Consider the following 27,502-nt stretch of genomic DNA (forward strand, 5'->3'; position numbering starts at 1 on the left):
TCGTGCTGTGTGAGCGTGAGGGCGTAGACGTCTCTTAGAGAGCCTGCTTCAGGTTGTTTTGGTCTGTACCCAGGACGGGAGGTGCTGGGTCCTTTGGCAATTCTGTGTTTAACTGGTTGAGGAACTGCTAGACAGGTCTCCCCTACCTGGTTTTACACTCAAGCCACAGGCCAGCAGGTCACATGTGCCCACCCTCCTGCCTGCCTGCCCTGCGGCCGGGTGTGGAGGGCTGGTACGGGCGATGAGCTGGTGCTCAGGGCCGGGAGGAGCTGGAGGCCTTTCCTTCTGCCCTGTGCTTGGTGCCCAGGCCCTGGCCAGGCTCCCCCTGACTTCAGCCTAGACCAGCCCCCGTCTCCAGATGCACCAGAGCTGTGGTGTGGGCCAAGGTTACCTCTTTGTGGACTCCTTGAGCCGCTGGGCTGGCTGTGACGGCAGCCAGCTTCCCCCGACGCACAGACGCTGAGTTAGACCTCCGCTCTGGACACATCTCGGGTGAGGTGTGGCGCTGCCCCTGCCCCCAGGCCCTGTGCTCCTAGGGCCACTGCCGTTTTAGACTCAGAGGCATTTGCCAAGCCTTGCTCTGTGGCAGTACCTGGCAGCCAGCCGCATTCCCCGACTGCTTCTCCCGTCACCCGTCAGGTGGCTGCATGGCCCCATTTTGCAAATGAAAGAATGAGGAAACAGGAAGGGACTTGGCGGGGTCCACGGTGGCTGAGGCGGCACGTGGTCGTGTGGCCAGAAGGTGTGTGCTCACGCGCCCCCGGAAGGCAGAAGCCCACAAGGGCTGAACTCCAGCGGCGCCCTCCCCTGGACTCCGGCGGGCAAGGCGCCGTCTCCCGCTCCATGCACGTGTACTGAGTGCCTTTCCCTGCGCTGTCACTGGGGCTCAGGGAGATGGGACCGAACCGGGCCTTTGCTCTCAGCATCTGTTGTTCCTTGGAGGAGAGACAAAGACAGATGGTGACAGCACTCGGGGACAGGGAGGGCCGAGGGTGGAGTAAGAATTGTGAGTGAGGGCCAAGAGTGGTAGCTCACGCCTGTAATCCCAGCACTGTGGGAGGCCAAGACGGGAGGATCATGAGGTCAGGAGATTGAGACCATTCTGGCCAACATGGTGAAATCCCATCTCTACTAAAAATACAAAAATTAGCCAGGTGTGGTGGTGTGCGCCTATAATCCCAGCTACTTGGGAGGTTGAGGTGGGAGAATCGCTTGAACCTGGTAGGCAGAGGTTGCAGTGAGCCAATATCATGCCACTGCACTCCAGCCTGGGCAACAGAGTGAGATTCTGTCTCAAGAAAAACAAAAGGACGTAGAATCTTGGATGCCACATAAACGCATTTTCAGGAAGGAGAACTAGGCACCTGCGGGCTGGGAGGTGGGTCAGGAGGAGCAAACTGACCCCAAGTCACTGTCCAGGTGGTGGTGGTGACAGCTTGGCCAGGGGACGAGAGGCCGGAGGGGGTCACGGCACCTGGAGATGCATTTGGAGGAGTTCTGCTAAGACCGGGGCAGAGTCCTGCAGTGGGAACTCAGCCTGGCGTGCAGGAGAAGGCCTTGGAAGTGACTGTTTTCCTCACAGAAACAGGGGGCCAGGCCAGAGGGGAGGGAAGCCGAAACTTGGGCCACCATGGAGCGCCTTCTGCAGGGCCTGTTCTGTTCGGTGGGTGTAGAAATGGGCTCCGTACTGAATGACGGAAGGAGGGGCGAGGAGCAGAGGGTATTGTACTGATGGACCTCGGATCCCAGCCAGGCAAGGGGTCAGGGTAGACATGGGGTGAGGAGGGAGGGACGGAAGTGGCTGGGTCAGGTCCTCCAGATTCAGGATAGGGGCTGGGGCTCCGGGGTTGTGAGCGGGAAAGGCCCAGCTGGAATAGAGTGGGTTCAGGGCAGGCTGTGGGGTGGCCAAGGTGTGGGGTGAGGAGCGGGTCCCTGGCAGTGCTGGATCCTCAGTGGAGGAGAGAGACGGCCCCTCCGGAAGAGGGAATGAGGTAAAGGGGCTGGCGGTGTGGGGTGTGGGGGTAGCCGTGCACCTCACACGTCAAAGGAGAAGCGAGGAGGCCAGTGTGCCCAGAGCAGGGCGGGGAGATGGAGTCAGAGGTGGCTGTGGGGCCACGCAGGGCTGGGGGACACTGGGAGGGCTGTGGTGTGACTCGGTGAGATGGGAACCATGGGAATTGTGTGAGCCGAGGAGGGTCCCAGCCCACGACGCATCGTAGGATCCAGGGCAAGTAGGGCCAGCGCAGGGGCAGGAGGTGCATGGGACACTGCTGCAGTGACCGAGGCCGGGTGGCAATGGCTAGGCCTAGGGCAGGGAGTGAGTGTGGGGAGGGTGAAAGCCTGGATCGTCTTGAAATATTTGCTGGTCAACGGGATGTCGGGGTGTGGTGGGCAGAGTAGAAATGAAGATACCCAGGCCTTTAGCCAGCACCTCACTCGCTGAGGAGACATGGGAGCAGTGTCCAGGGAGATGGGAGGGGCCTGCAATGTGAGGCTCTGTGAGAAGCCGCGGTGGCTGCCGAGAGGACACTAGCCCGCACGGACAGCTCTGGAGGAAAGAGGCCCGAGGTAGAGACAGGGGTCGCCAGTGTGTGAATTGTGTCTCTCTCTCTCCTTTTTTAAAAAATCGAGGTCAGGCGCGGTGGCTCACACCTGTGATCCCAGCACTTTGGGAGGCTGATGTGGGAGGATCACTTGAGCCCAGGAGTTCAAGGCCAGCCTGGCCAACATGGTGAGATCCCCATCTCTAAAACAAACAGACAAAAACTACCAAAAAATTAGCCAGATGTGGTGGTGCACACCTGTGGTCCCAGCTACTCAGGAAGCTGACGTGGGAGGATTACCTGAGCCCAGGAGGCCAAGTCTGCAGTGAACTGTGATCGCACCACTGCACTCCAGCCTGAGTGACAGAGACCCTCTCTCAAAAAAAGCAAAAATAAAAAAAACCAAACCCCAAATTGAGGTGCAATTCATACGAAAAAGTTAACCTTTTATAGGAAGTTCTTTCATAAGGATGGCGTCTTGGGGTCTCACTGTGTTGCCCAGGCTGGTCTCGAACTCCTGGGCTCCAGCCTTTCACCTCGGCCTCTCAAGGTGCTGAGATTGCAGGCGTCAGCCGCCCCGCCCAGCCTCAAGTTAATCATTTCAAAGTGAAAATTCAGTGGCATTTAGAACATTCACCATGCTGTTCAACCACCACCTCTATCGAGTTCCAAAAATAGGGTTTGACAGCGGAGAGACCAGATGGGCCGCAGAGGAGTCGGCCCTGTGCGAGGGCCCCGAAGAGTGTGGAGGGGCGCGGGGTGGGGGCCCCAGGGAGTTGGCTCCAGGTCAGGATGGGTCCAGGGAGGACTGGGGATGGCCTTCACCGTGGGATTCCTGCTATGGGGCTGGAGCAGCAGGAGGGAGAGAGGGCGGGAAGACAGAGGGCAGGGCAGAGCCTGGGGAGGTCCTGGCGGGATTCTGAAAGTGGACTGTGTCCGGGTGCTGCTAGGAGGGATCCAGGAGAGGGGCACGTGCCCCTGAACCAAGTTGGATCTGGGGCCATTGGATCTGGGTCGTGGGAGGGCCTGTTCCTAGCACCAATGGGCCCCATCCTCACAGTGAAATGTGACCAGGGCCGACTGTGAGTGTGAGGGGGCTGGGGGCCGGGGGCCTGGGTCTCGGCGTGGGGCCAGGCGCCGCGTGCCTGGGGCCTGGGTCTCGGGGTGGGGCTGGATGCTGTGTGCCCCGGGCCTGGGTCTCGGAGTGGGGCTGGGCGCAGTGTGCCTGGGGGACAGCCACGCATGCCCCACCTCAGGTAGCTGTAAAGGGCAGTGGGCACCAGAGTCCCTCCCCCAAGGGTGCCGTCCCACCTTGGCTTCCCCTTGCTTGCCTGGCCAGAGCCAGCGTCCAACCCAGCCTTGATCGCACCAGGATCTCTGCTGTGCATCAGCCTTGGGAGGGCAAAGGTCTCTGGAGCCAGGCTTGGCTGCTGCCCTTCCCCCTGCCCATGCCCCAGCCTGGGCCTTGGCTTGGGGGACACGCCTACCCCACCTGGCTCAGCCCAAGGAAGTGGCTCACCTGCCCAGGTGCCCCAGACCAGCTCCGGAAATGGTGAGCGGCTGAGTCACCTGGGGCAGCCTGGGAGCCGGCAGGGCACAGCCGGGCTGGGAGGAGGGAGGGAAAGAGGCTGGCGGCTGTGGGCAGAGTCTCCGAGGAGGAGGCAGCTCCTGGAGATGGTGCTGGCAGCCTGGATGTTTGTGGGGGCTGGAGCCTTGGGCCTGCCCCCTCCCCACCTGGCACTCGGGGCCTCCATCTCCACCACCACATCAGCCATGCTGCAGCCACCCTTGGGCCCAGTGTGCACCTGCTGGCCTTGTGCCTGTCCTGGGGAGAACACAGGCCGTGGATGCCGACTCCAGGCATTTTGGAAGAAAATTCCACAGCCCTGGGAACCCAGAAGTGGTCCTGGGCAGAAACAGGGCCGGCCCCACAGTTCCATGCCCCGAGTGGAGGGCAGCTGGAGTGGAGCCAGGCTTAGGGAGAGGCCCTCCTGCGTGGGCCTGTGGGGGCCCTGCTGCTGGAGTGTCAGACCAGCTCCCTTTCCACCCTGGAGGGTCCCTGAGAGTGGGCACCCTGCCCCTTTTCGCTCCAATGGGCTGTGGGCATTTGCAGATGCAGGCAGGCCTGGCCATGCCCAGCAGCCTGAGGAGGAGGCCTGGCCATGCCCAGCAGCCTGAGGAGGAGGCCTGCCCAGCCCAACCTCGGCCACTTGGAAAACAGAAGAGTCAGCCCGTCCCTTCTGCCTCGGGGACCAGCCAGCCTTTTTCCTTGCTGGAAGCTGGGGGGGCTCTAGCTCCCCGTCTCCCTGCACGCACATACACACACACACACACACACAAACACGCACACACGAGCCCACCCTGCACAGCTTCAGCATAGTCAAACCAGGAGGCCACCTTCTATTTCAGTGCCTTCAAGGGCTTGTGGGGGTCACTCTCCCAGTGACCCGAGGCCTTAAGACGTTGCCCAGAGTCACCCCCACCCCGGGCTCTTCAATCCCAGGATCTGAATCTTTCTTTAAAACAGGGTCTCAGGGTGGGTAGAGTGGGGATGGTTAATGGGTACAAAGAATAGAATAAGATATAGTATTTGATATCACAACAGGGTGACGATTGTCAACAATAATTTATTGTACTTGTAAAAATGACTAAAAGAGTATAATTGAATTGTTTGTAACACAAAGAAATGATACACACTTGAGGTGATGGGTACCCTGTTTCCCGTGATATGATTATTTCACATTGCTATGCCTGTAGCAAAATGTCTCGTGGACCCTGTAAATATATACACCTACTATGTACCCACAAAAATTAAAGATTAAAAATTGTTAAAAATAGGCCGGGCTCAGTGGTTCACGCCTATAATCCCAGCACTCTGGGAGGCCGAGGCAGGCGGATCACCTGAGGTCAGGAGTTTGAGACCAGCCTGGCCAACATGGTGAACGCTGTCTCTATTAAAAATACAAAAATTGGGCTGGGCGCGGTGGCTCACGCCTGTAATCCCAGCACTTTGGGAGGCCGAGATGGGCGGATCACAAGGTCAGGAGATCGAGACCATCCTGGCTAACCCGGTGAAACCCCGTCTCTACTAAAAGTACAAAAAACTAGCCGGGCGTGGTGGCAGGCGCCTGTAGTCCCAGCTACTCGGGAGGCTGAGGCAGGAGAATGGCGTAAACCCGGGAGGCGGAGCTTGTAGTGAGCCGAGTTCGCGCCACTGCACTCCAGCCTGGGTGACAGAGCAAAGACTCCGTCTCAAAAAAAAAAATAAATAAATAAAAATAAAAATACAAAAATTAGCCAGGCATGGTGGTGGGCTCCTGTAATCCCAGCTACTTGGGAAGCTGAGACAGGAGAATTGCTTGAACCCAAGAGGCAGAGGTTGCAGTGAGCCAAGATCGCACCACTGCACTCCAGCCTGGGTGACAGAGTGAGACTCTGTCTCAGAAAAAAAAAAAAAGCTAAAAAAGAAAGAAAAATAAATAAAACAGGGACTTGGTTAGGCGAAGTGGCTCACGCCTGTAATCCCAGTACTTTGGGAGGCTGAGGTGGAAGGATTGCTTGAGCCCAGGAGTTAGAGACCAGCCTGGGCAATATAGCAATACCTTGTTTCTACAGAAAATTTTAAAAAGTAGCTGGGTATGGTGGCACACACCTGTAGTCCTAGCTACTCAGAAGGCTGAGGCAGGAGGATCACTTGAATCCAGGAGGTCGAGGCTGCAGTGAGCCATGATTGCCCCACTGCACTCAAGCCTGGGCAACAGAGCAAGACCCTGTCTCAATAATAATAATAATAATAATAATTCTGATGAAGTCAATTTCTCTCTCTCTTCCTCCTCCTCTCTCTCTTCCTCCTCCTCTCCTCCTCCTCTCTCTCTTCCTCCTCCTCTCTCTCTCTCAGTGGATTCTGCCTTTGTTGTTGTATCTGAGAAAATCTTTGCCTAACCCAAAGTTACAGAGACTTTTCTCCTGTTTTCTTTTAAAATTTTATGGTTTTAGGTTTTACCTTTAGCACCATCATGCATTTTGGGATAATTTTTGGATATGGTGAGAGGTATGGGTTGTTTACTGTGTTGTGGATGATACCTGATTGTTCCAGCACTGTTGGTAGGAAAGATTGTTTGCTCTCTCCTGAACTGGCTTTATATCTTTGCTGATAATTAGTTGTCCACATATATGTGGGTTTATTTCTAGATTCCCGATTCCGTTCCATTGATCTGTTCATCCGTTTTTGTGCCAATACCACCACACTGTCTTAATAACTGTAATTTTATAATGAGTTCTGAAAACAAGTAGTGTTAGTTCCCCCTCCTTGTCTTTTTTCTAAGTTGTTTTAGCTATTCTAGGTCCTTTGCATTTACATATGAATTTTAGAATCAGCTTGTTCATTTCTATTTTTAAAATCCTGTTGAAATTCTGATTGGGATTGCATTGAATCTATAATTTGGAGAGAATATATGTGTTATTAGTGTTGAGTCTCCCAACCCATGAAAACGTTATCTCTTTCCAAATCTATAGGTCTTATTTAATTTCTCTGAGCAATATTTTGTAGTTTTCAGTGTCCTATGTTTCATATCTCATCACATTTATCCCTCTTTCATACATTTTATGCTATTATAAATGGTATTTTTAAATGTTCAATTTCTGAATGCTTGCTAGTGTATAGAAATACAATTGATTTTTGTATATTTATCTTGTATCCTGCAACCTTACTAAACTTGTTCTCATAGTTGTTTTTAATAGAATCTCTTGTATTTTCTACATAGACAATCATGTTGTCTGTTAATGAAGATAGTTTTAGCTCTTCCTTTCCAATCTAGACGCTTTTTCTTTCTTTATATTGCCTTATTGCACTGACTAGAATCTCTAGCTCAATGATGACTAGGAGTGGTTAGGACAGACATTCTTGTCCTGTTCTTGATCTTGGGGGAAAGCAGTCAGCCATCCTCCCTTGAATATGACATGTGCTGTAAATGTTTCATAGATCCTCTATATCAGATTGGGGAAATTCCCCTCTATTCTTAGTTTTCTGAGAGTTTTATCAGGACGTTGCATTTTGCCAACATTTTTTGCATCTGTTGAAACGATTGTATGTTTTTTTCTTCTTTAATCTGTAAATATGGTGAATGACATTGATTGATGGTCAAATGTTAAACCAACCTTGCATTACTGGTAAAAACCCCTGTTGCTCATGGTGTATTACTCTTTTTATATACTATTGGATGTACATCTTTTTATGGACCTACGTTTTGATTTCCCTTGGGCAAATTCCTAGGAGTAGAGTGGCTGTGTCATATGGGAGATATATCTTTAACTATGTAAGAAACTGACAAGCTGTTTTCAGAGTGGGTTGGACTGATTTGTACTTCTACCAGCAGTGGATGAGAGTTCCAGTTGCTCTGTATCCTCATCAACACTTGGTAGTATCCATCTTTTAAATTTTAGTCATCCTAGTAAAACTCCACAAAAACTTTTTAAAAATGGTACAAACTTCCTGCCCTTCCAGCGACAACCTTGTATTGCCCCTGTCTCCAACACACTTGATTTAACTGGCTCTCATCTTTTGATTCTTATGTAAAAGGTCTTCATGTCTCCATATTGTGTGTGTGTGTGTGTGTATGAGAGACAGGGTCTGTGACACCCAGGCTGGAGTGTAGTGGCACCATCTCGGCTCACTGCAACCTCCACCTCCTGGGCTCAAGTGATCCTCCTGCCTCAATCTCCCAAAATGCTGGGATGACAGGTGTGAGCACCCACACCTGGCTGGTGTCTCTATTTCTTCATATTAAATTCCCTGAGCCCTCCCCAGTAGGCTGTTCATATTGTGTCTGTGGGTATGCACGCACACATGTATATCCTCACACATGAATACCAGGAGGATGTGACAGGTTTGCATCAGACGATCTCTTTTTTTTTTTTTTTTTTTTTGAGACGGAGTCTCGCTCTGCCGCCCAGGCTGGAGTGCAGTGGCGGGATCTCAGCTCACTGCAAGCTCCGCCTCCCGGGTTCACGCCATTCTCCGGCCTCAGCCTCCCGAGTAGCTGGGACTACAGGCGCCCGCCACCTCGCCCAGCTAGTTTTTTGTATTTCTTAATAGAGACGGGGTTTCACTGTGTTAGCCAGGATGGTCTCGATCTCCTGACCTCGTGATCCGCCCATCTCGGCCTCCCAAAGTGCTGGGATTACAGGCTTGAGCCACCGCGCCCGGCCAAGACGATCTCTAACTTTACACCAGGGGGACCTTGTGCCAGTTGCAAGAGGTCAGGACAGGTTGTAACCACTCCCTAGCTTCACTTGTATCTGGTTTGTCAAAGATAGGCTATATTAGTAATGGCTGTAAGCTATCAGTCCTACTTACAAGCCCTTCTTGGGCTCACCCATCTGTGCCACACCCATTTTTCCCTCTAAGCAGAGATTGGCAAACTTTTTCTTTTTTTTTTTTTGAGACAAAGTCTCACTCTGTTGTCCAGGCTGGAGTGCAGTGGCACGATCTCAGCTCACTGCAATCTCCATCTCCTGGGTTCAAGTGATTCTCCTGCCTCAGCCTCCCAAGTAGCTGGGATTACAGGCATCTGCCACCACGCCAGGCTAATTTTTGTATTTTTAGTAGAGGCGAGGTTTCACTATGTTGGCCAGGCTGGTCTCATACTCCTGACCTCAGGTGATCTACCCGCCTTGGCCTCCCAAAGTGCTGCGACTACAGGTGTGAGCCACCGTGCCCAGCCAGCAAACTTTTTCTTAAAAAGACAGGTAGCAGGCCGGGCGTGGTGGCTCACACCTGTAATCCCAGCACTTTGGGAGGCCGAGGCAGGCGTATCACCTGAGGTCGGGAGTTTGAGACCAACCTGGCCAACATGGTGAAACCGCATCTCTACTAAAAATACAAAATTAGCCGGGTGTGGTGGCGCATGCCTGCAATCCCAGCTACTCAGGAGGCTGAAGCAGGAGAATCACTTGAACCTGTGAGGTGGAGGTTGCAGTGAGCCAAGATCACCCCATTGCACTCCAGCCTGGGAAACAAGAGCGAAACTGTCTCAAAAAACAACAACAAAAAAGACAGTAAATATTTTAGGGCCGTAGAGTCTCCATCTCAGCTAGTCAACGACTGCTCACAAAAGCAGCTGTAGACAATTCATAAACGGGCGTGGCTGAGTTCCAGTAACACCTTCTTTACAACAACAGGCAGCTGGTCCATGCCCATAGAGTCCAGCTCCCGCTACGGGTTCCGCGAACAGGCCTCCTTCCAGGCCCAGCTCCCGCCGCGGGTTCTGTGAACAGGCCTCCTTCCAGGTTAGGAGAGGGACAGCCTGCCCCGGAGCGCCCGAGTGAGGATGGAGGTGGACACAGGCATTCTGGACCCTGGGCTGGGCGGTTAGCTGTTGGTAGCTGTTGCTCAGCCTCCCTCAGGACTTCCAGACGGGCAGATAAAGGCCATGAGACAGGAAGCCTGGGTCCGTGGTCCACACTTTTTTGGCTCAGAGGAACCCAAACAGCATTGCTAAGGTTGTGAGAAGGGGGCTCCCACTGCACCCCTGAAAAGCACAGCCCCACCTGGGCTCACGTTGACCACTACGCCTGTGGGTGCCTCCTGCGCCTGCCCCATCCCACAGATGGAGAGAGCCTGAAAGCCCGTGAGACTGGCATGCCTGCTGGTGCCCCACAGCCAAGCAAAAATGCTACTCATGCATCTTTCATGAAGGCGCTCTAGGAAAGACTATTTGGGGAGGAGCTTGGTCTCTCTCTGCTGGAGTTCAGTGGCCTTCCTTGAAATCTGTTCTCCAGGGAGTCTGCACCAAAATACTTGTCGTCGGCACACGCATCACATCTGTAATCCCACCTTGGGAGGCCAAGACAGGAGGATCGCTTGCCCAGAGTCTCCTGCCCAGCCTGGGCAGCACCGCAACTTAAATCAAGCCACCAAAAATTGTAATTCAGTCAAGTATGCTTGCCTGCAGCCCCTGCCACTTGGGGTGCTGAGGCAGGGAGGATCATGGAGCCTATGAGCTGAGGCTGCAGTGTCATGTGATTGCACCACTGCACTCCACCTTTGGGCTGCACTCCCAAACCAAGAATGCATGTGACCCTGTGCCTATGTGCACTCCACCCCAGCCCTGCCATCCACAGATCCAGAGCCGGCTAATCCCTGTGGCCCCAGAGGCCAAGTGCATGACCCCCTGATCCTGCTTGTGCCATTCCCCAAATCCCAGAGACCTTAAGGACTTCTGTCCTAGGAGAGCCTTGGTGTGATCCCCTAGATCCCAGGAGCTCTGAGACCCTCCTCCCAGATCCCAGAGGCTGGGTAGCACCCCAGATCCCAGAGAGCCAGGCGACACCCAAATCCCAGAGGCCGGGTGTGACCCCCAGATCCCAGAGGCCGGAGTGACCTCTAGGATCCCAGAGGCTGCAGGACCCCAGATCCAGGAGCCGCCTGACCCCAAATCCCACCCAGGGTGACCCTAAATCCCAGAGGCCGCATGACCCCAACCCCTAGAGGCTGGGCATGACTCCAGATCCCAGAGCCAGGGCGTGACCTCAAACTCAGAGGCCCGGTGTGACCCCCTAAATCCCAGAGGCCGGTGTGTAACCCCATCCCAGAGGCCGGGAGGACCCCCAGATCCCAGAGGCCGGGTGGTGTGACCTCTATGATCCCAGAGGCTGGGGCAGCACCCCTCAAGATCCCAGAGCCAGGCGTGGACTTCAAATCCCAGAGACCCCAGCTGACCCCAAATCCCAGAGGCCGGGTAAGGACCTCTAATCCCTGAGGCGGCAGACCCTAGATCAGAGCCAGGCGTGGACTCCTCTAAATCCTAGAGACCCAGCTGGATCCCTAAATCCCAGAGGCCGGGCTTTTAACTCCCCAGTGATCCTGCAGGCCTGGCATGACCCCCCAAATCCCAGAGCCAGGCTGACCCCAGATCCCAGAGGCCGTACAACCCCAGATCCTGCAGCTTGTGGCGGACTTCAAAACCGGAGAGGTCTCAGCACCCCAAATCCCAGAGGCCGGGCATGACCCCCAAATCCCTGAGGCGGGCATGACCCCCAGATCCCAGAGCCAGGCGTGACCCCCAAATCCCAGAGGCCGGGCGTGACCCCCAAATCCCAGAGGCTGGGTGTGACCCCCAGATCCTAGAGGCCCAGCGTGACCCCCAGATCCCAGAGGCCGGGTGTGACCCCCAGATCCCAGAGGCCGGGAGTGACCCCCAGATCCCAGAGGCCCGGCCTGCTGGTTCTCATGCACACCATCCCCAGTTGGGACTCGCTTGGGTGCCTCTCCTCCTGGCAGTGACTCGGAGGCCAGGCCCAGCCCCACTGGGCCTCCACTGCCCGGCATGGGAGTCCCCCACCAGCCAAGGGTGGGCCCTGATCAGCGCGGGGAGGGGGGCTATCCTCAGCCAGGCCTGAAGGGCGAGGTCCTCTCCACTCATGATTCCTCAAACAGGCTCTGGTCCACAGCCGCACCTTCTTGTCGGGAGTGCCTCGATTTCCACCAGCCTCACCCAGGAGAGCCTCCACTTAAAAATAAAAGCATTTCAGAGATGACTCATCTCCCCCAGAGACTGTTCTGTCTGGGGCGCCTTTCAGCCATTCCACTCCCTTGAAATGTGAAGGGTCGTTCGGAGCCAGAAGAAAACACGAGAGTCACACAGCAGCCCTCTTAGCCATCGCCCCAGGGTGGGGCTGGACGTTCCCCACGACTCACTTTGCCGTTTCAGAATGAGACGTTTCTCGCGTGCAGCAGCGGAAAGACTGAGCTGTGGCACTCACACCCCGCGCAGTGGCTCACGCCTGCCATCCCATCACTTTAGGAGGCCGAGTGGGTGGATTACTTGAGGTCAAGATTTCAAGGCCAGCCTGGCCAACATGATGAAACCCCATCTCCACTAAAAATACAAAAGTTAGGCGGGCGTGGTAGGGCGTGCCTTGCTGATCGGGAGGCTGAGGCAGGAGAATCGCTTGAACCTGGGAGGCAGAGGTTGCAGCGAGCCGAGATCACGCCACTGCACTCCAGCCTGGGCAACAGACTCTGTCTCAAAAAAAAAAAAAAAAAAAAAAAGATTCTGCTGCCTCAGCCTCCCATAGCGCTAGGATTACAGGCGTGAGTCACCGTGCCCAGCTTTGTTGGACCGTTTAAGGCAAACCAGACATGGAGACGTGGAATCGCTGGACAGGCCGCATGCAGGGTGGAGCCAAAGGCCGTTATCACAAAGTGCCGGCCGCGCGCTGTCACCCCACGCACGGTACATCGTCATCCGCGGCTACGGTCCGTCCTTCGGGGGCACCCCCGCACTCAGATCCTATCTGAAGTTTCCAATCTTGGCCCCCTCACCCAGGAGGATTCGGGCCCACAGACGTCTCCCAGGGCAGCGGACACTAGGGAACCACGTGGATCCAGTCCTCAGGAGTGCTGGGTGCCCTCCAGCCCGGGGCATGGGCTCCTGTGGGCCAGCCTCTGCTGGAGGTTCCCGGCACCCGGCAGGGAGCCTGTGCAGACCCGCTTGCTCAGATGCTGGGAGTGTCCGGGGAGAGCTCCGTCTGCACCCGGCAGAGGGCAAGGGGAGCTGGGGTTAGGTGCCTGGGGGCGCACGGGGCCAGGTGTCCCCAGGGGTCTCCTCTGAAGCCTCCACTGCATGGCCGGGGGCTCCTGAGCCTGACCCGAGGCTCTGACCACCCTCCCTCCGGGGTCCCTGGGCTGAGCCTCTGTGAACGTCCGGCTCTCCCTTGCAGATCCCGACTGGGCCTCCTACACTCTGGGAGTCTTCATCTGCCTCAGCTGCTCGGGAATCCACCGGAACATCCCCCAGGTCAGCAAGGTGAAGTCCGTCCGCCTGGACGCCTGGGACGAGGCCCAAGTGGAGGTACGGCGGGGGAGGGGCGGGGGGACCCGCGCAGTCCCCGGGTGGCTCCAGCCCAGGTCTCTGGAGCCAGAGACGCCGCACGGCCTGGCTGTGCCCCCCTGGGGCCTTGGGCTGCTCTGAGGGGCCTGGCTGGCTGGACCCAGGCTGCGGAGGCCAGGGCGGCGCAGGACCCCGCCCCCTCTCCAGCGGCCTGTCCTGTGTGGCTACTCCACCCACCCCCTGCTGGGTCCAGCCTTTCTGTGAACAGCTCCAGGTGTGTGTGGTGGGCCAGGGAGTGAAGGCGGGTCCCGATTCCCGTGCCCTGGGAGCTCGGGAGCGCTCCCCTCAAATCCCCACTCCTGGAGCATTGGGTTCAGGGTAACAGAGACCCCGTCTCTAAGGAAACAGAATGCAGCGTCCCAGGCCGCGCCACAGGACCCAGAGTCAGGGCCGCATTTACCCTGCAGTCCCTGTGCACCCTGACCCGCTGCCGTCCGTGTACAGCTCCATTACCTGTCCCCTGGGCAGCCTCTGAGGTGACACAGCCACTGCCCACCTCTTACCTGTGCACCTGAAGCAGCTTCACGGAGCACTTAGCAGGGCCAGGCAGGGACTCCGGCCACAGATGCTTGGTGGGGCCCTAGAGACGCCTCTCTGGGGAGGGAGATGGGTGTGAGCCAACCAGGAAGCCCTGGCATGCAGGGGGAGGTCAGGCATGCTGGAGGCAGCAGGAAGGGCCCCCATAGGAAGACCCCAAGGCCGGTGGAGAAGGAACAAGACCCCGGCTGGGGGCTGCAGCTCAGATGGAATGTGGGGCCCTGAAGACCCCAGTGGGAGGGTCACCCTAGCCCCACTTGTGGGACTTGGGGTCTTGGAGCCACTGATCTGCCTGGCTGCTGGTGAGCGGGACCTAGGGGCCGCATGGAGGTGAGAGCGGTGGTCTGGGGGCTGCTGTGGGGATGGGGAGGGTCGTAGAGGCTGGTGGCCTCCTATGCGTGTCTCCCCACTCTCCAGCACCACTGACCGTGGGCCCCTACTCTCCAACACCACTGACTCTGGCACCTCCTCTCCAGGACCACTGACCCCAGCCCCTGGCTCTCCAGCACCACTGACCCCAGCCCCCGGCTGTGCACCACCACTGACTCCAGCCCCCAGCTCCCCGACACCACAGGCCCCGGCCCCTGGCTCTCCAGCACCACTGGCCCCAGCCCCTGGCTGTGTGCCACCACTGACCCCAGCCCCCCGGCTGTGCGCCACCACTGACCCCAGCCCTTGGCTCTCCAGCACCACTGACCCCAGCCCCCGGCTCCCCGACACCACTGGCCCCGGCCCCTGGCTGTGCGCCACCACTGACCCCAGCCCCCGGCTCCGTGCCACCACTGGCCCCGGCCCCTGGTCAGGAGTAGCTTATTTGCTTCTAACAGGCAGCCTTGGTGCAGGGGTCACACCTTGGGGCTTGTTAGAAATCACAGCTGGGATCGTGCCTCGGCCTGGCATGGGGGTGGTGCCTGTAATCCCAGCCACTCAGGAGGCTGAGGCAGGAGGATCACCTGAGCCCAGGAATTCTTTTTTTTTTTTGAGACGGAGTCTGGCTTTGTCACCCAGGCCGGAGTGATCTCAGCTCACTGTGACTTCTGCCTCCCTGGCTTAAGCAATTCTCATGCCTCAGCCTCCTGAGTGACTGGGATTACAGGTGCACACGACCATGTCCAGCTAATTTTTGTATTTTTAGTGGAGATGGGGTTTCACCATGTTGGCCAGGCTGGTCTTGAACTCCTGACCTCAGGTGATCCACCCACCTCAGCCTCCCAAAGTGCTGGGATGACAGGCCTGAGCCACCGTGCCCGGCTGAACCAAGGAATTTGAGGCTGCAATGAGTTGTGATGGCATCTCTGCACTCCAGCCTGGGAGACAGAAAAAGACCCAGGGACAGCAGAGTCCCTGACCCACCCAGGGCAACCCCAAATCAGCTTCTGCATTTAACGCCGTGATCCCCCACACTCTGAGTTGAGGGCATCCCTGCGAATCCCCTCAGGACCCCGGCCCACCTTGGGCTCACCGCCTTTGACCCACCTTCACTGACCCAAGGGGGAACACTGGGATGTGATATCCGTCCCTTCACCAGGCTGTGGGCTTGTCTGAGCCTCCATTTCCTTCCCTAAAAAATAGGCAGGGTGGCCCCTGGACCGTCCCCCTCCCTGGTCAACAGGGGACCAATGGCCAATGTCAGAAAGATGATGGGATGAGTGTCCCATCTCCAAGTCACTCTGCCATCACTCCTGGAGGAAACAGCGGTGAGTCCCTGGAGGGCCTATGGGGGCGCAGACTCCTCGGCTCAGGGAGAAGACCTGCCCATTGTCCCCATAATTACAGGGCAAATGGGGCAAAGGCCCAGGGGTGGGGCGTTCACTGTTATTGGAAAAACCCTAAATGTAATCAGCAGGAGAGGACAGGGGCCACCTTGGTGCCGTCCTGATCTGCCTGGGGTGATGGCCGGAGGGGAAGGCTGGAGAGGAAGGCTGGGGAGGGCCCACCGTGGGTATTACCAAGAAACCCCTGGCTGGGCGCTGTGGCTCATGCCTGTAATCCTAGCACTTTGGGAGGCTGAGGCGGGCGGATCACGAGGTCAGGAGATCGAGACCATCCTGGCTAACACGGTGAAACCCCATCTCTACTGAAAATACAAAAAAATTAGCCAGGATCCCGAGTGCCTGTAGTCCCAGCCACTCAGGAGGCTGAGGCAGGAGAATGGCGCAAACCCGGGAGGTGGAGCTTGCAGTGAACCGTGAACTGAGATCGTGCCACTGCACTCCAGCCTGGGAGACAGAGCAAGACTCTGTCTCAAAAAAAAAAAAAAAAAAAAAAAAACAAAAACAAAAAAAAACCCTGATTCCTGCTGCAGAGGTCTGGTGCGATGGGGGCTTTGGGAGAGCACTGAGTGGGGGGCCACAAGGAGGTTCCATCCCCGTTCTGTTGTCTGCACGTTCACTCGTGCGATGAAAATCAAACATGAATCTCAGGCAGGCCTGGGGGCTTGGCCCCTGAGAGCGTCTGCACCCTGGCCCCCGGGCAGAGCTGGGTCTCAGTCCGGCTTCTTGCCGGGGACTCTGTGGGGTGGGGGCTGCACTGGGCCCCCCATGGCTCCCTGCACTCAGGCCCCTTGGCCATTCCTGGGCTGGTGGTCAGCGGGGACATCCAGGGGCTAAGCCTGCTCCTACCCCTAAGGGAGAAACGAGCCCGAGGTGGTCATCGCTGAGAACCGGACCAAGGTTAAAGGGCCAGGAATCGAGGATTCTCCTCTTCTTTCCTTCTCTTCACATTTTATGTTTTTCTCCCCCCAGTTTTCTATTCCTTGATAATACCTTTTAAAACAACTGCTTCATTGAGATGCAATTCACAGCCATACAATTCACCATGTATAGTACACAGTTGAAGATTTTCTAGTAAATTCACAGAGTTGTGCAAACTTCGCTGCAGCCAATATTGGGACATTTTCATCACCCTAGAAAGAAAGTCTGTGCCTTTTGACTCTCACCCCGCCCAGCCCGAAGCAGCTGCAAATCCACTTTCTCTCCGTGTAGGTTTGTGGGTTCTGGACTTTTACAAATGGGATCGCATGGTGTGTGGGCTTCGGCGTCCGACTCCTTTCCCGCTGTGCTGGGTCCCGGAGGCCCATCATGCTGCAGCCTGTGTGACAGCTTCGTCCCTTTCAAGGCCAGAGAACGTGCCCTGTGTGGATGGAACACCTTTACTTTATTCATTCACCCTCGGATGGACACGTGGGTTATCTCTACCTTATTTAATGTATTTCGACAATTTAGTGACACATTCAGCAGGTTCCAAGGGCAGTTGCAGAAGGGAGCTGTCTGCTTCCCTGTCTCCCGCCTCTGAGTACCGCCCCCACCCTGGTCAGGCAGCCAGGGGTCTGTGTGGGCCTCGCTCCCTCCCTCCCTCCCTCCTTACCTCCTGCCTTCCTTTCTTCTCTCCCTCCATCCCTCCGTCCCTCCCTACCCTCCTTCCTTCCTTTCTCTCTCTCTTTTTTTTTTTCTGAGACACGGTCTCACTCTGTCGCCCAGGCTGGAGTTCAGTGGTGCTATCATAGTTCACTACAGCCTTGAACTTTTAGGCTCAAATGATCCTCCTGCCTCAGCCTCCCAAGAAGTAGCTAGGACCATAGGCATACACCACCATGCCTGGCTAATTTTTTTTTTTTTAGAGACAGAGTCTCACTCTGTTGCCCAGGCTGGAGTGCAGTGGCATGATCTCAGCTCATTGCAACCTCCACCTCCCACATTCAAGCAATTCTCCTGCTTCAGCCTCCCGAGTAGCTGGGATCACAGATGCATGCCACCATGCCCAGCTAATTTTTTTTTTTTTTTTTTTTTTTGAGACGGAGTCTCGCTCTGTCGTCCGGGCTGGAGTGCAGTGGCCAGATCTCAGCTCACTGCAAGCTCTGCCTCCCGGGTTTACGCCATTCTCCTGCCTCAGCCTCCCAAGTAGCTGAGACTACAGGCGACCGCCACCTCGCCTGGCTAGTTTTTTGTATTTTTTTTAGTAGAGACAGGGTTTCACCATGTTAGCCAGGATGGTCTTGATCTCCTGACCTCGTGATCTGCCCGTCTCGGCCTCCCAAAGTGCTGGGATTACAGGCTTGAGCCACCGCGCCCGGCCAATTTTTGTATTTTTAATAGAGACGGGGTTTTGCCATTTTGGCCACGCTGGCCTTGAACTCTTGGCCTCAGGTGATCCACCCCCCCTTGGCCTCCCAAAGTTCTGGGATTACAGATGTGAGCCACTGCGCCAGCCCTGGCTAATTTTTTAAAAAAATTTTTTGTAGTGATGGGGTCTTGCTATATTGGCCAGGCTGGTCTCAAACTCCTGGACTCAAATGATCCTCCTGAAATGCTGGGATGACAGGTGTGTGCCACAGCGCCGGGCCTAGCGTGTGCTTCTGAGAGACGTTCTTTGCCTGTTGAGAGCACGCGGAGCCCCTCGCCCTCCTAGGGGGAACCACGGCCTGCTTGCCATGTCCCCTTGGGCTGCACATGCCAGTCGTTTCCAGACTGTTCCTGCCGTTCCCGCTGGGCCGGCAAGCAGCCTCACTGATGCGTCACTTTGCACATGTGGAAGTACATTGGTGGCCTAAATTCCTAGAAGTGAAAGTGCAAGTTCAAAAGTTACGTGGCTTGGTAATTTTGGAGACATGTTTGCCAAACTCCCCACTGTAACTGCTCACATGCCCCCAGCACGCCGTGGGGGTGTTTGCTGCCTCCTCCCCAGCACGCCGTGGGGGTATTTGCTGCCTCCTGCCCAGTACGCTGTGGGGGTATTTGCTGCCTCCTCCCCAGCACACTGGCCGCCCAGGCCTTCTCCTTTGCTGCTCTGATGAGTGAGAGGTTGTTCTCAGGATCTCTTTTCTTTTTTTTTTTTTTTTTTTTTTTGAGACAGAGTCTCACTCTGTTGCCCAGGCCAGAGTGCAGTGACGCGATCTCAGCTCACTGCAAGCTCCACCTCCCGGGTTCACGCCATTGTCCTACCTCAACCTCCCGAGTAGCTGGAACTACAGGTGCCTACCACCACGCCCGGCCCGGCTAATTTTTTTTTCATTAGAGATGGGGTTTCACTGTGTTAGCCAGGATGGTCTCGATCTCCTGACCTCATGATCCACCTGCCTTGGCCTCCCAAAGTGCTGGGATTACAGGCGTGAGCCACCGCGCCCGGCCCTGTGTTTTCTTGCCTGTGAAGTCTCTTCACACCTTTGCCTGCCTTTCTGCTGCAATGTTAGCTGTTTTCATCTTCTAGGGGTTCCTGGTATGTTAGAGAAATTCATCCTTTGAGATACGAAAAACATTTTTTTCTAGGTTGTCTTTCGAATTTGCTCATGGTGGTTTTTGCCATGGAAATTTTTACTTCGACATAGTCAAAGTGGTCAACCTTTTATATTGTGGTTTTAGGGTCTATAGCATACATAAAGAGGCCTTCTTTGCCTCAGGGTTTTTGTTTGTTTATTTGTGTTTGTTTGTTTGTTTGTTTGTTTTGAGACGGAGTCTCGCTCTGTCGCCCAGGTTGGAGTACAGTGGCCGGATCTCAGCTCACTGCAAGCTCCGCCTCCCGAGTTTAGGCCATTCTCCTGCCTCAGCCTCCCGAGTAGCTGAGACTACAGGTGCCCGCCTCCTCGCCCGGCTAATTTTTTGTGTTTTTTTAGTAGAGACGGGGTTTCACCGGGTTAGCCAGGATGGTCTCCATCTCCTGACCTCATGATCCACCTGTCTTGGCCTCCCAAAGTGCTGGGATCACAGGCTTGAGCCACCGCACCCGGCCTGTTTGTTTGTTTTTGTTTTTGTTTTGTTTTGTTTTGTTTGAGACAGTCTTGCTCTGTCACCCAGGCTGGAGGGCGGTGGCACAATCACAGCTCACTGCAGCCTCAAGCTCCTGGGCTCAAACCATCCTCTCACCTCAGCCTCCTGAGCAGATGGAACTACAGACGTGCACCACCACACCTGGCTAATTTTTGTATGTTTTGTAGAGACGGGGTCTCACTGTGTTGCCCAGGATGGTCTTGAACTCCTGGCCTCAAGTGATCCTCCTGCTTCAGTCTCCCAAGTGCTGGGATTACAGGCTTGAGCCACTGCACCCAACCCTGAGGGTTATTTTTTGATAACAGGTTTATTGAGGTATAATCCACATACAAGTCACTCCTGTAAAGTGTACAGTTCAGTAGCTTTAGTGAAGCCACAGGGCTGCACGACCATCACCACTGTCTAATTCCAGGACATTTTAATATCCCAACGCAGCCCGTACTCACCCCCCTCCCATCGCCACCGCCCCAGCCGTTACTGAATGTAGACAGAGCTGCTTCGTGTCTCTGTGGATTTGCTTGTTCTGAACATTTCAAACAGATGGAATCACACGATATGTGGTCTTTTTTTTTTTTTTTTTTTTTTGAGACAGGGTGTCACTATGTTGCTTAAGCTGGTCCCGAACTCCTGGGCTCAAGCGATCCTCCCACCTCAGCCTCCCAAAGTGCTGGGATCATAGGTGTGAGCTGCCACATGCGGCCGACACGTGCGGTGTTTTGTGTCTGGTTTCCTTCTGGTGTCCAGCGATCACCTGGGTAGTAGCGTGTGTCAGAATTGCGCTGCTCTTTTTTTTGTTTTGTTTTGTTTTTTGGGGGGGGCGGGGGGATGGAGTCTCACTCTGTCGCCCAGGCTGGAGTGCAGTGGCACGATCTTGGCTCACTGCAAGCTCTGCCTCCCAGGTTCAAGTGATTCTCCTGCCTCAGCCTCCCGAGTAGCTGGGACTACAGGTGCTGCCACCACGCCGGCTAATTTTTTATATTTTTAGTAGAGACGGGGTTTCACCATGTTAGCCAGGATGGTCTCGATCTCCTGACCTTGTGATCCGCCCACCTTGGCCTCCCAAAGTGCTGGGATTACAGGCGCGAGCCACTGCGCCTGGCTGCTCTTTTTTTTTTTTTTTTTTTTTTGAGACAGAGTCTCACTCTGTCGCCCAGGCTGGAGTGCAGTGGCACGATCTCAGCTCACTGCAAGCTTTGCCTCTCAGGTTCAAGCGATTCTCCTGCCTCAGCCTCCTGAGTAGCTGGGATTACAGGCACCCACCACCATGCCCGGCTAATTTTTGTATTTTCGGTAGAGACGAGGTCTCACCATGTTGCGCAGACTGGTCTTGAACTCCTGACCTCATGATCTGCCCACCTCTGCCTCCCGAAGTGCTGGGATGACAGGCGTGAGCCACCGCGCCCAGCTGGCATTCCTCTTAATGGCTGCGGAACCCTCCATGGTGTGGCTCAATCACATTTAGTTTATCTGTGCTTCTGTTTACGGACCTGGGGCTTGTTCCCATTCTTAGCTGTCACTAAGAATGCGCCGTGAATGTTCGTGTGCATGTCTCTGGGTCTTCGCATCTCTTAGGGTGCAGAGGAATTGCTGGGCTCTATGGTAACTCTGTTTACCATTTTGAGGAACTGCCGGACTGTTAGTCACCACAGCCGGAGGTTCCCACCAGCAGCGTACGGGGGCTCTGATCTCTCCACATCCTCTCCAGCACACTCCCCTGTGCCACTTTGACCTTGCCATCCGAGAGGGGAGAGGTGGTAGCTCATTGAGGTTTTGATCTGCGTTCCCCTGATGGCTAACAGTGCTGAGTGCCTTTGTGTGGCTGAGTGGCCATTTGTGCATCTTCTTTGGAGAAATGTCAATTCAAATCCTTCCCCATTTATTTATTTATTTTTATTTTATTATTTATTTATTTTTTTTGAGACGGAGTCTCACTCTGTCACCCAGGCTGGAGTGCAGTGGTGCGATCTCGGCTCACTGCAATCTCCGCCTCCCAGGTTCACACCATTCTCCTGCCTCAGCCTCCCCAGTAGCTGGGACTACAGGTGTCCACCACCATGGCCGGCTAATTTTTTGTACTTTTAGCAGAGACGGGGTTTCACTGTGTTAGCCAGAATGGTCTTGATCTCCTGACCTTGTGATCCGCCCACCTTGGCCTCCCAAAGTGCTGGGATTACAGGCGTGAGCCACTGCGCCCAGCCTCAAATCCTTCCCCATTTTTAGGCTGAGGTGGGACGATGGCTTGAGTCCAGGAGTTTGAGACCAGCCTGGGCAAAAGAGTGGAATCTCATCTCTATTAAAACAAATTAAAAGTATACATATATGTATACATATGTAAAAGTAATTTTTAAAACCCTTACCCATTTATTTATTTTTTATTTTTACTTTCCTTTTTTTTTGCAGAGATAGGATCTTGCTCTTTTTGCCATGCTGGAGTGCAGTGGTGTAACCAGAGCTCATAGCCTTGACCTCTTGGGCTCAAGGGATCCTCCCGCCTCGGCCTCCCAAAGTGCTGGGATTACAGGCATGAGCCGCTGTGTCCAGTAGAGACAGGGTCTTGTTCTGCCGCCCAGGCTGGAGTTCAGTGGCACGATCATAGCCCACTGCAACCTCAAACTCCCAGGTTCAGGCCATCTTCCCACCTCGGCCTCCCTAATAGCTGGGACCACAGGTGTGCGCCATCACACCTGGCTTTATTTATTTATTTATTTATTGAGAGACAGGGTCTCACTATGTTGCCCAGAGTGGTCTTGAACTCCTGGGCTCAAGTGGTTCTCCCACCTTGGCTTCCCAAAGTGCTGGGACTACAGACATGAGCCCCTGTCCCTGGCTGTCCCTTGTTAATTTTTTTTTTTTTTTTTTGTGAGACAGAGTCTTGCTCTGTCGCCCAGGCTGGAGTGCAGTGGCCGGATCTCAGCTCATTGCAAGCTCTGCCTCCCGGGTCTACGCCATTCTCCTGCCTCATCCTCCTGAGTAGCTGGGACTATAGGCGCCCGCCACCTCACCTGGCTAGTTTTTTGTATTTTTTTAGTAGAGACGGGTTTTCATCGTGTTAGCCAGGTTGGTCTCGATCTCCTGACCTTGTGATCCGCCCGTCTCGGCCTCCCAAAGTGCTGGGATTACAGGCTTGAGCCACCGTGCCCGGCCTAGTTAATTTTTTAAACTTTAGAACCATTTCTAGGTTAAAAAAAATACATAATAATAATAAATTTTGTTGCTGTTTTTTGGCAGTTATTTTATTTATTTATTTATTTATTTATTTTTGAGACGGAGTCTCGCTCTGTCGCCCAGGTTGGAGTGCAGTGGCCGGATCTCAGCTCACTGCAAGCTCTGCCTCCCGGGTTCATGCCATTCTCCTGCCTCAGCCTCCCGAGTAGCTGGGACTACAGGTGCCTGCCGCTTCACCAGGCTCATTTTCTGTATTTTTAGTAGAGACGGGGTTTCACCGTGTTAGCCAGGATGGTCTCGATCTCCTGACCTCGTGATCTGCCCGTCTTGGCCTCCCAAAGTGCCAGGATTACAGGTTTCAGCCACCGCGCCCGGCCTTTGGCAGTTTTAAAAAACACGTAGACTCCCGCGAGGAGACATTTCTCCACCTCCCTGTGTCTCTGGTCGAGGCTCCTCTGCATCCTCGGGAGCACACGCCGGTTTTCCCGTGGAGACCTGGGACGTTTCCCATCCAGTGACTCAGACAATTTGTCCTGTTGCTGTTGGTGGCAGGATCTCTCCTTGTATTTTTCTACGGAAAAGCCATTCGTTTTCAGATTTTACATCAGTGCCAGCCTCTTGTTGCTTTTGATTTCTCCAGCTACTCCTCTGGGCCCTCCCCGTTTATGGCCGTGTGATCCTCGGAGCAGGGTGATGTTAGGGGACGTCTGTCTGGCTGGGCCTGGCCACGGCCTCAGGCGAGCTGCATTCAGGAGCTTGAAGGTGCAAACAGTGGCTCCCTTGGGGGCTTAGAGCATAGCAAGCAGAGCCTCTCCCATGCCCTCAGGGCTGACGTGGGGTGTGGTGGCCCCTCCTGCCCCGCTCGAGGCTCACCACACCTGGCTGGCGGCAGGGTCAATGCCAGCATCCATCCTCAGGGTCTTTGCACCTGCCAGGAGCACAGTCCATGTGCCAGCCTCCTGGAGCATCAGCCTCCTGGAACGCCAGCCTCCTGGAATTCCAGCTTCCTGGAGCTCCTCCCCTGCTTCACAGCACCGTTTCCTTCTCCATCAGCCTGTTTTATAAATGTGTTGTGGGTCCCTGCAGTGTGTCCCTGCAGAGTCCTCTCGGAGACTCTGTCCCGGCCACGTCTGGGTCTCTCGCTCACCAGTCCCTCTCCAGGCCCCCATGTCTGGCGCCTGTTGGCTCTTTGCTAAATGTGAGCTGGGGAGCTGGGTGAACGGGGAAGTCCCTGCCCTCTAGGGCAGAGATGGGGGTCACAGGATGCAGCCAGCTCTCTCCCACGGGACATGCAGTGTGGGTGGACTCAGGATGGCTGGTGTGGGTGGACTTGGGGGTTGAACCAGTGGGGCAAACCTCAGACCCATCCTCAAGAGGGGCCTGGCCCCTGGGCCCCCTTTGCCGGGACCCCATTGGACGCTGGCTCCTTCCCTGTGCCAGGGGAGGGTCCATCACTCAGAAATGGTGTCCCTGGGGCAGGAGGAGGTGGGGGTTCCCGTCCTGGCGCTGGCAGAGGCCTCGGAGCCTTGGTCTGCGGGTCCCTGCAGTGACAGCCCTGAGCACAGCCAGCACCTCCTGGACTACCCCTGGGACCCCAGGCCTCTGACCTGGCCGCTCCTCTCTTGCAGTTCCTGGCCTCCCACGGGAACGATGCCGCGAGAGCCAGGTTCGAGTCCAAAGTACCCTCCTTCTACTACCGGCCCACGCCCTCCGACTGCCAGTGAGTACAAAGGGGCCTTGTCAGGGCCGTGGTCAACAGTGCTGGGCAGTTCCGAGATGGCCCCGGGAGGACCCGGCAGCGTGGGGAGTTGGGTGCCGCCCACAGGGTCCGGGAGAAGCCAGCCTCAGCTGAGTCCCCCGGACCCCGAGGTGCTGCCTGTGTCTGCTGCCCGCCACTGGGCTTTGGTTCTGGGGTGGGGGGCGGTGGGCGCTGGGGTGGGGGCTGGAAAGGTCATTCTGCATCAGTAGCTGCAGCCCACCTGAGTTCTCTGGGGCCTTGGGGGTCTCAGGTGGATCTGAGGGGGACTCCCAGGTGCTCCCGGCGGTCTGGGAGGAGGACGGGAGGGGCTGCTGTTGTTCGGGGCCTGCCCTGGCTCCTTGGGGCAGGAGCAGACGTGGGTACCGGTGGCCGGTTGGGGAAGCCTGAGACCCAGTCCTCTGGGCATCCTGGGGTCAGGAGGTTGTGGAGAGAGAGGAAATGAGGCCTGCTCAGCCTCACATCAGCCACCTCCACCAAAACCCACCCCTCCAAGCCTCAGTCTCCCCATCTGCCCGGACAGTGGGAATGACAGGTGACACAGGGCCCGGCCTGACTGTTCGCACTGACCCTCTCACACCTGTCATAAGGGAAGGACGTGTGGCCACTGGGTGCCCTCCCAGCCCCCCATGTTTCCTGCTCTGGTTCAATCCCAGCCCCACCGGGCACCGCCCAGCCTCTTGTTTGCTCAGCACCTCCCTCCGTTGACTCACTCCGTGAACCCACTGAGTGGAGGGCCCACCCCACAGAGACACCCCAAGCATGAGCTGGGTGCAGGGTTTGGGTGTGACCCAACGGCGCTGCAGGAAAGCGGCGGGCGCCTGGCCTCCCAGGCCCTGAGGGGCCCAAGTGCTGTTGCTGGCTTTGCCCTGACTTGGGGGCTGAGACAGCCTGGGCTCTGCCCGCCCAGGAGCTGCTGGTGGGGACTGCAGTGACCAGGGGGCCTTCCCCCGCGTCCGGGGCCCTGTTTGGGATCTGTGCCCCCTCCAGTGAGCTCCATGAGGGGGCAGTGGGGTCAGGGGTCCTCACTGGATCCAAAGGCCTCTGGAAGGTGGGTGGGGATTGGGTGGTAGGGTGGAGGGGAGCCAGAGGGAAGAGGGAGGAGGGAGAGGGGAGGAAGGATGGACTTCCTGGCTGCAACCCTACAAATCACCCTGGGCCTTTTTTTTTTTTTTTTTTTTTTTAAATATAGAGATGGGGTCTCCCTACATTGCCCAGGCTGGCTGCAAATTCCTGGGCTCAAGTGATCCCCCTGCCTCAGTCTCCTAAAGAGCTGAGATTGCAGTGCGAACCAGCCCTCCGGGGGTCTTTGGGGAGCAGGGGCTGGAAGTATGTTCAGGCCACGAGCGACTCAGTTTCTTTGACTGCATGTTGATTTGTTATTGGTAAAGGGCCACGGTGCTGGGCCGCAGTCCAGCATTATTGGTAAAGGGCCATGATGCCAGGCCCCAGTCCAGGTGCTTGGCAGGTGTTTTCTTGATGAGCCTCCCGTGAGCCTGGAGACCGGTCCAGCTGCAATCCCCATATCGCCGCTGAGAAGCTCGAGGCTGGCAGCTCAGCCCCATGCACTCACCTCTCCCCACCTGGGCAGGCCTGGGGCCCTGGCCCCCCATACTCTCATTCTGAGACCCTGGGTGCCAGCTGCTCTCTCCCCCGCCAAGCCCTCACAGGGGAACCCTGCCCTGGCCCTGCCCCGGGCTCTCAGTATGAATCACGGAGCCCCAGCACAGCTATTTTTGAGACATTATTTTATCACCCCGCCCCCGGCTGCTCTGTGGCCTGGGTCACTGCATCCGAGTTCCTCCCACTCCCTGGCTGTTCTGAGTCGGGACCAGGGGCAGATATGGGTGCGGGGGGCTGCGGGGACACGCTTGTGGGCTCGGGGGCTGCTGCTGTGGGGTTCTGGGTGAGGAGACTCCCAGGGCTGACGCCCACCATCTGGGGTGAGGTGTGAATCCCTGTATGAGCCGTGGATGCTGTGGCATGGCAGGGGTGCAGCATGCATCTGGAGGGTTGGGGGTGCAGCGCGGACCTGCTGTGTAACCTGGGGGTGGGGGTGCCGTGTGGACCTGCTGTGTAACCTGGGGGTGGGGGTGCAGTGCGGACCTGCTGTGTAACCTGGAGGGCAGGAGGTGCCTACATCCTGCCATTTTGTGGTCCAGCTCTGTGGCCCAGGGGGCCCAACCACCCAGCCTGGCAAGGTGGGCAGGGGCCTTGTCCACCTTCCTCCCACTTCTGCCCCCACAGAGATTCTCCCAGCCCCAGCAGCCCTGGTGCCCACGGCCTCCGTGTAGCCTGGACAAGCCCAGGTCCGAGTTGAAGGTCTTTATGGGAAAGCGCTGCTGCACAGATGTCTGGGTAGCATCTTCATAGGAGCTAAGAGTGGCGGGCAGGGCCCGGATCAGGGTCCCGGAAGGCCCCCCATGGCATGCCCTGCGGCCTCCCGGCACACACTGGGGGTCCCTCCAGGCAGAATGAGCACCATGCCCACCTCCAGCCAAGCAGAGGCCCAGGGCCTCAGTTTGCCCACCTGTAAGAGGGGAGGGTGAGCCCTCAGGGGAGGGCAGAGGGTCCTGCGTGCAATTATCTTTAGCAGCGGCCTGTGACTCAGAGGCCGGGACCTGTCTCTTCCTGTGTCACCCTCAGAGCTCTCCAGTTTCTATCTTGACATCGGGGGAAAGAAAGTCGTGCGGCTGCTCTGCTTGGTTTTACTTCTGGGTGGAAACCAGCCCCTCCCTGCTTCCTGTGTGGCCAGGGGTGATCAGGGCAAGTGAGGGAAGCTGCAGGAGGAGCCCTTGGCTGCTGGCAGCACCTGCTTGGGGCCTCCTCTCTGCCCATCCCAGCAAA

General features: G+C 56.1%; 1 protein-coding gene across 2 annotated transcripts in view; it reads left to right on the forward strand.

Annotated features, from left to right (window-relative positions):
• ADAP1 (ArfGAP with dual PH domains 1) overlaps positions 1-27,502 on the forward strand; it is a 58,837-nt gene that overhangs the window by 5,139 nt on the left and 26,196 nt on the right. Inside the window, exons 1-3 of one of the 2 annotated variants that reach the window (XM_017956528.3) lie at positions 13,298-13,396; positions 16,957-17,154; positions 24,528-24,619. In XM_017956528.3, the coding sequence (XP_017812017.1) occupies positions 17,113-17,154; positions 24,528-24,619 (134 nt within the window). In that variant the 5' untranslated portion in view covers positions 13,298-13,396; positions 16,957-17,112. Of the gene's footprint in view, positions 1-13,265; positions 13,397-16,956; positions 17,155-24,527; positions 24,620-27,502 lie in introns of those variants that run through there. The other variant, XM_003895632.5, reaches the window with a different exon arrangement.

The sequence above is a fragment of the Papio anubis genome, chromosome 4 (assembly GCF_008728515.1).
Source record: "Papio anubis isolate 15944 chromosome 4, Panubis1.0, whole genome shotgun sequence".
Taxonomy (NCBI): domain Eukaryota; kingdom Metazoa; phylum Chordata; class Mammalia; order Primates; family Cercopithecidae; genus Papio; species Papio anubis.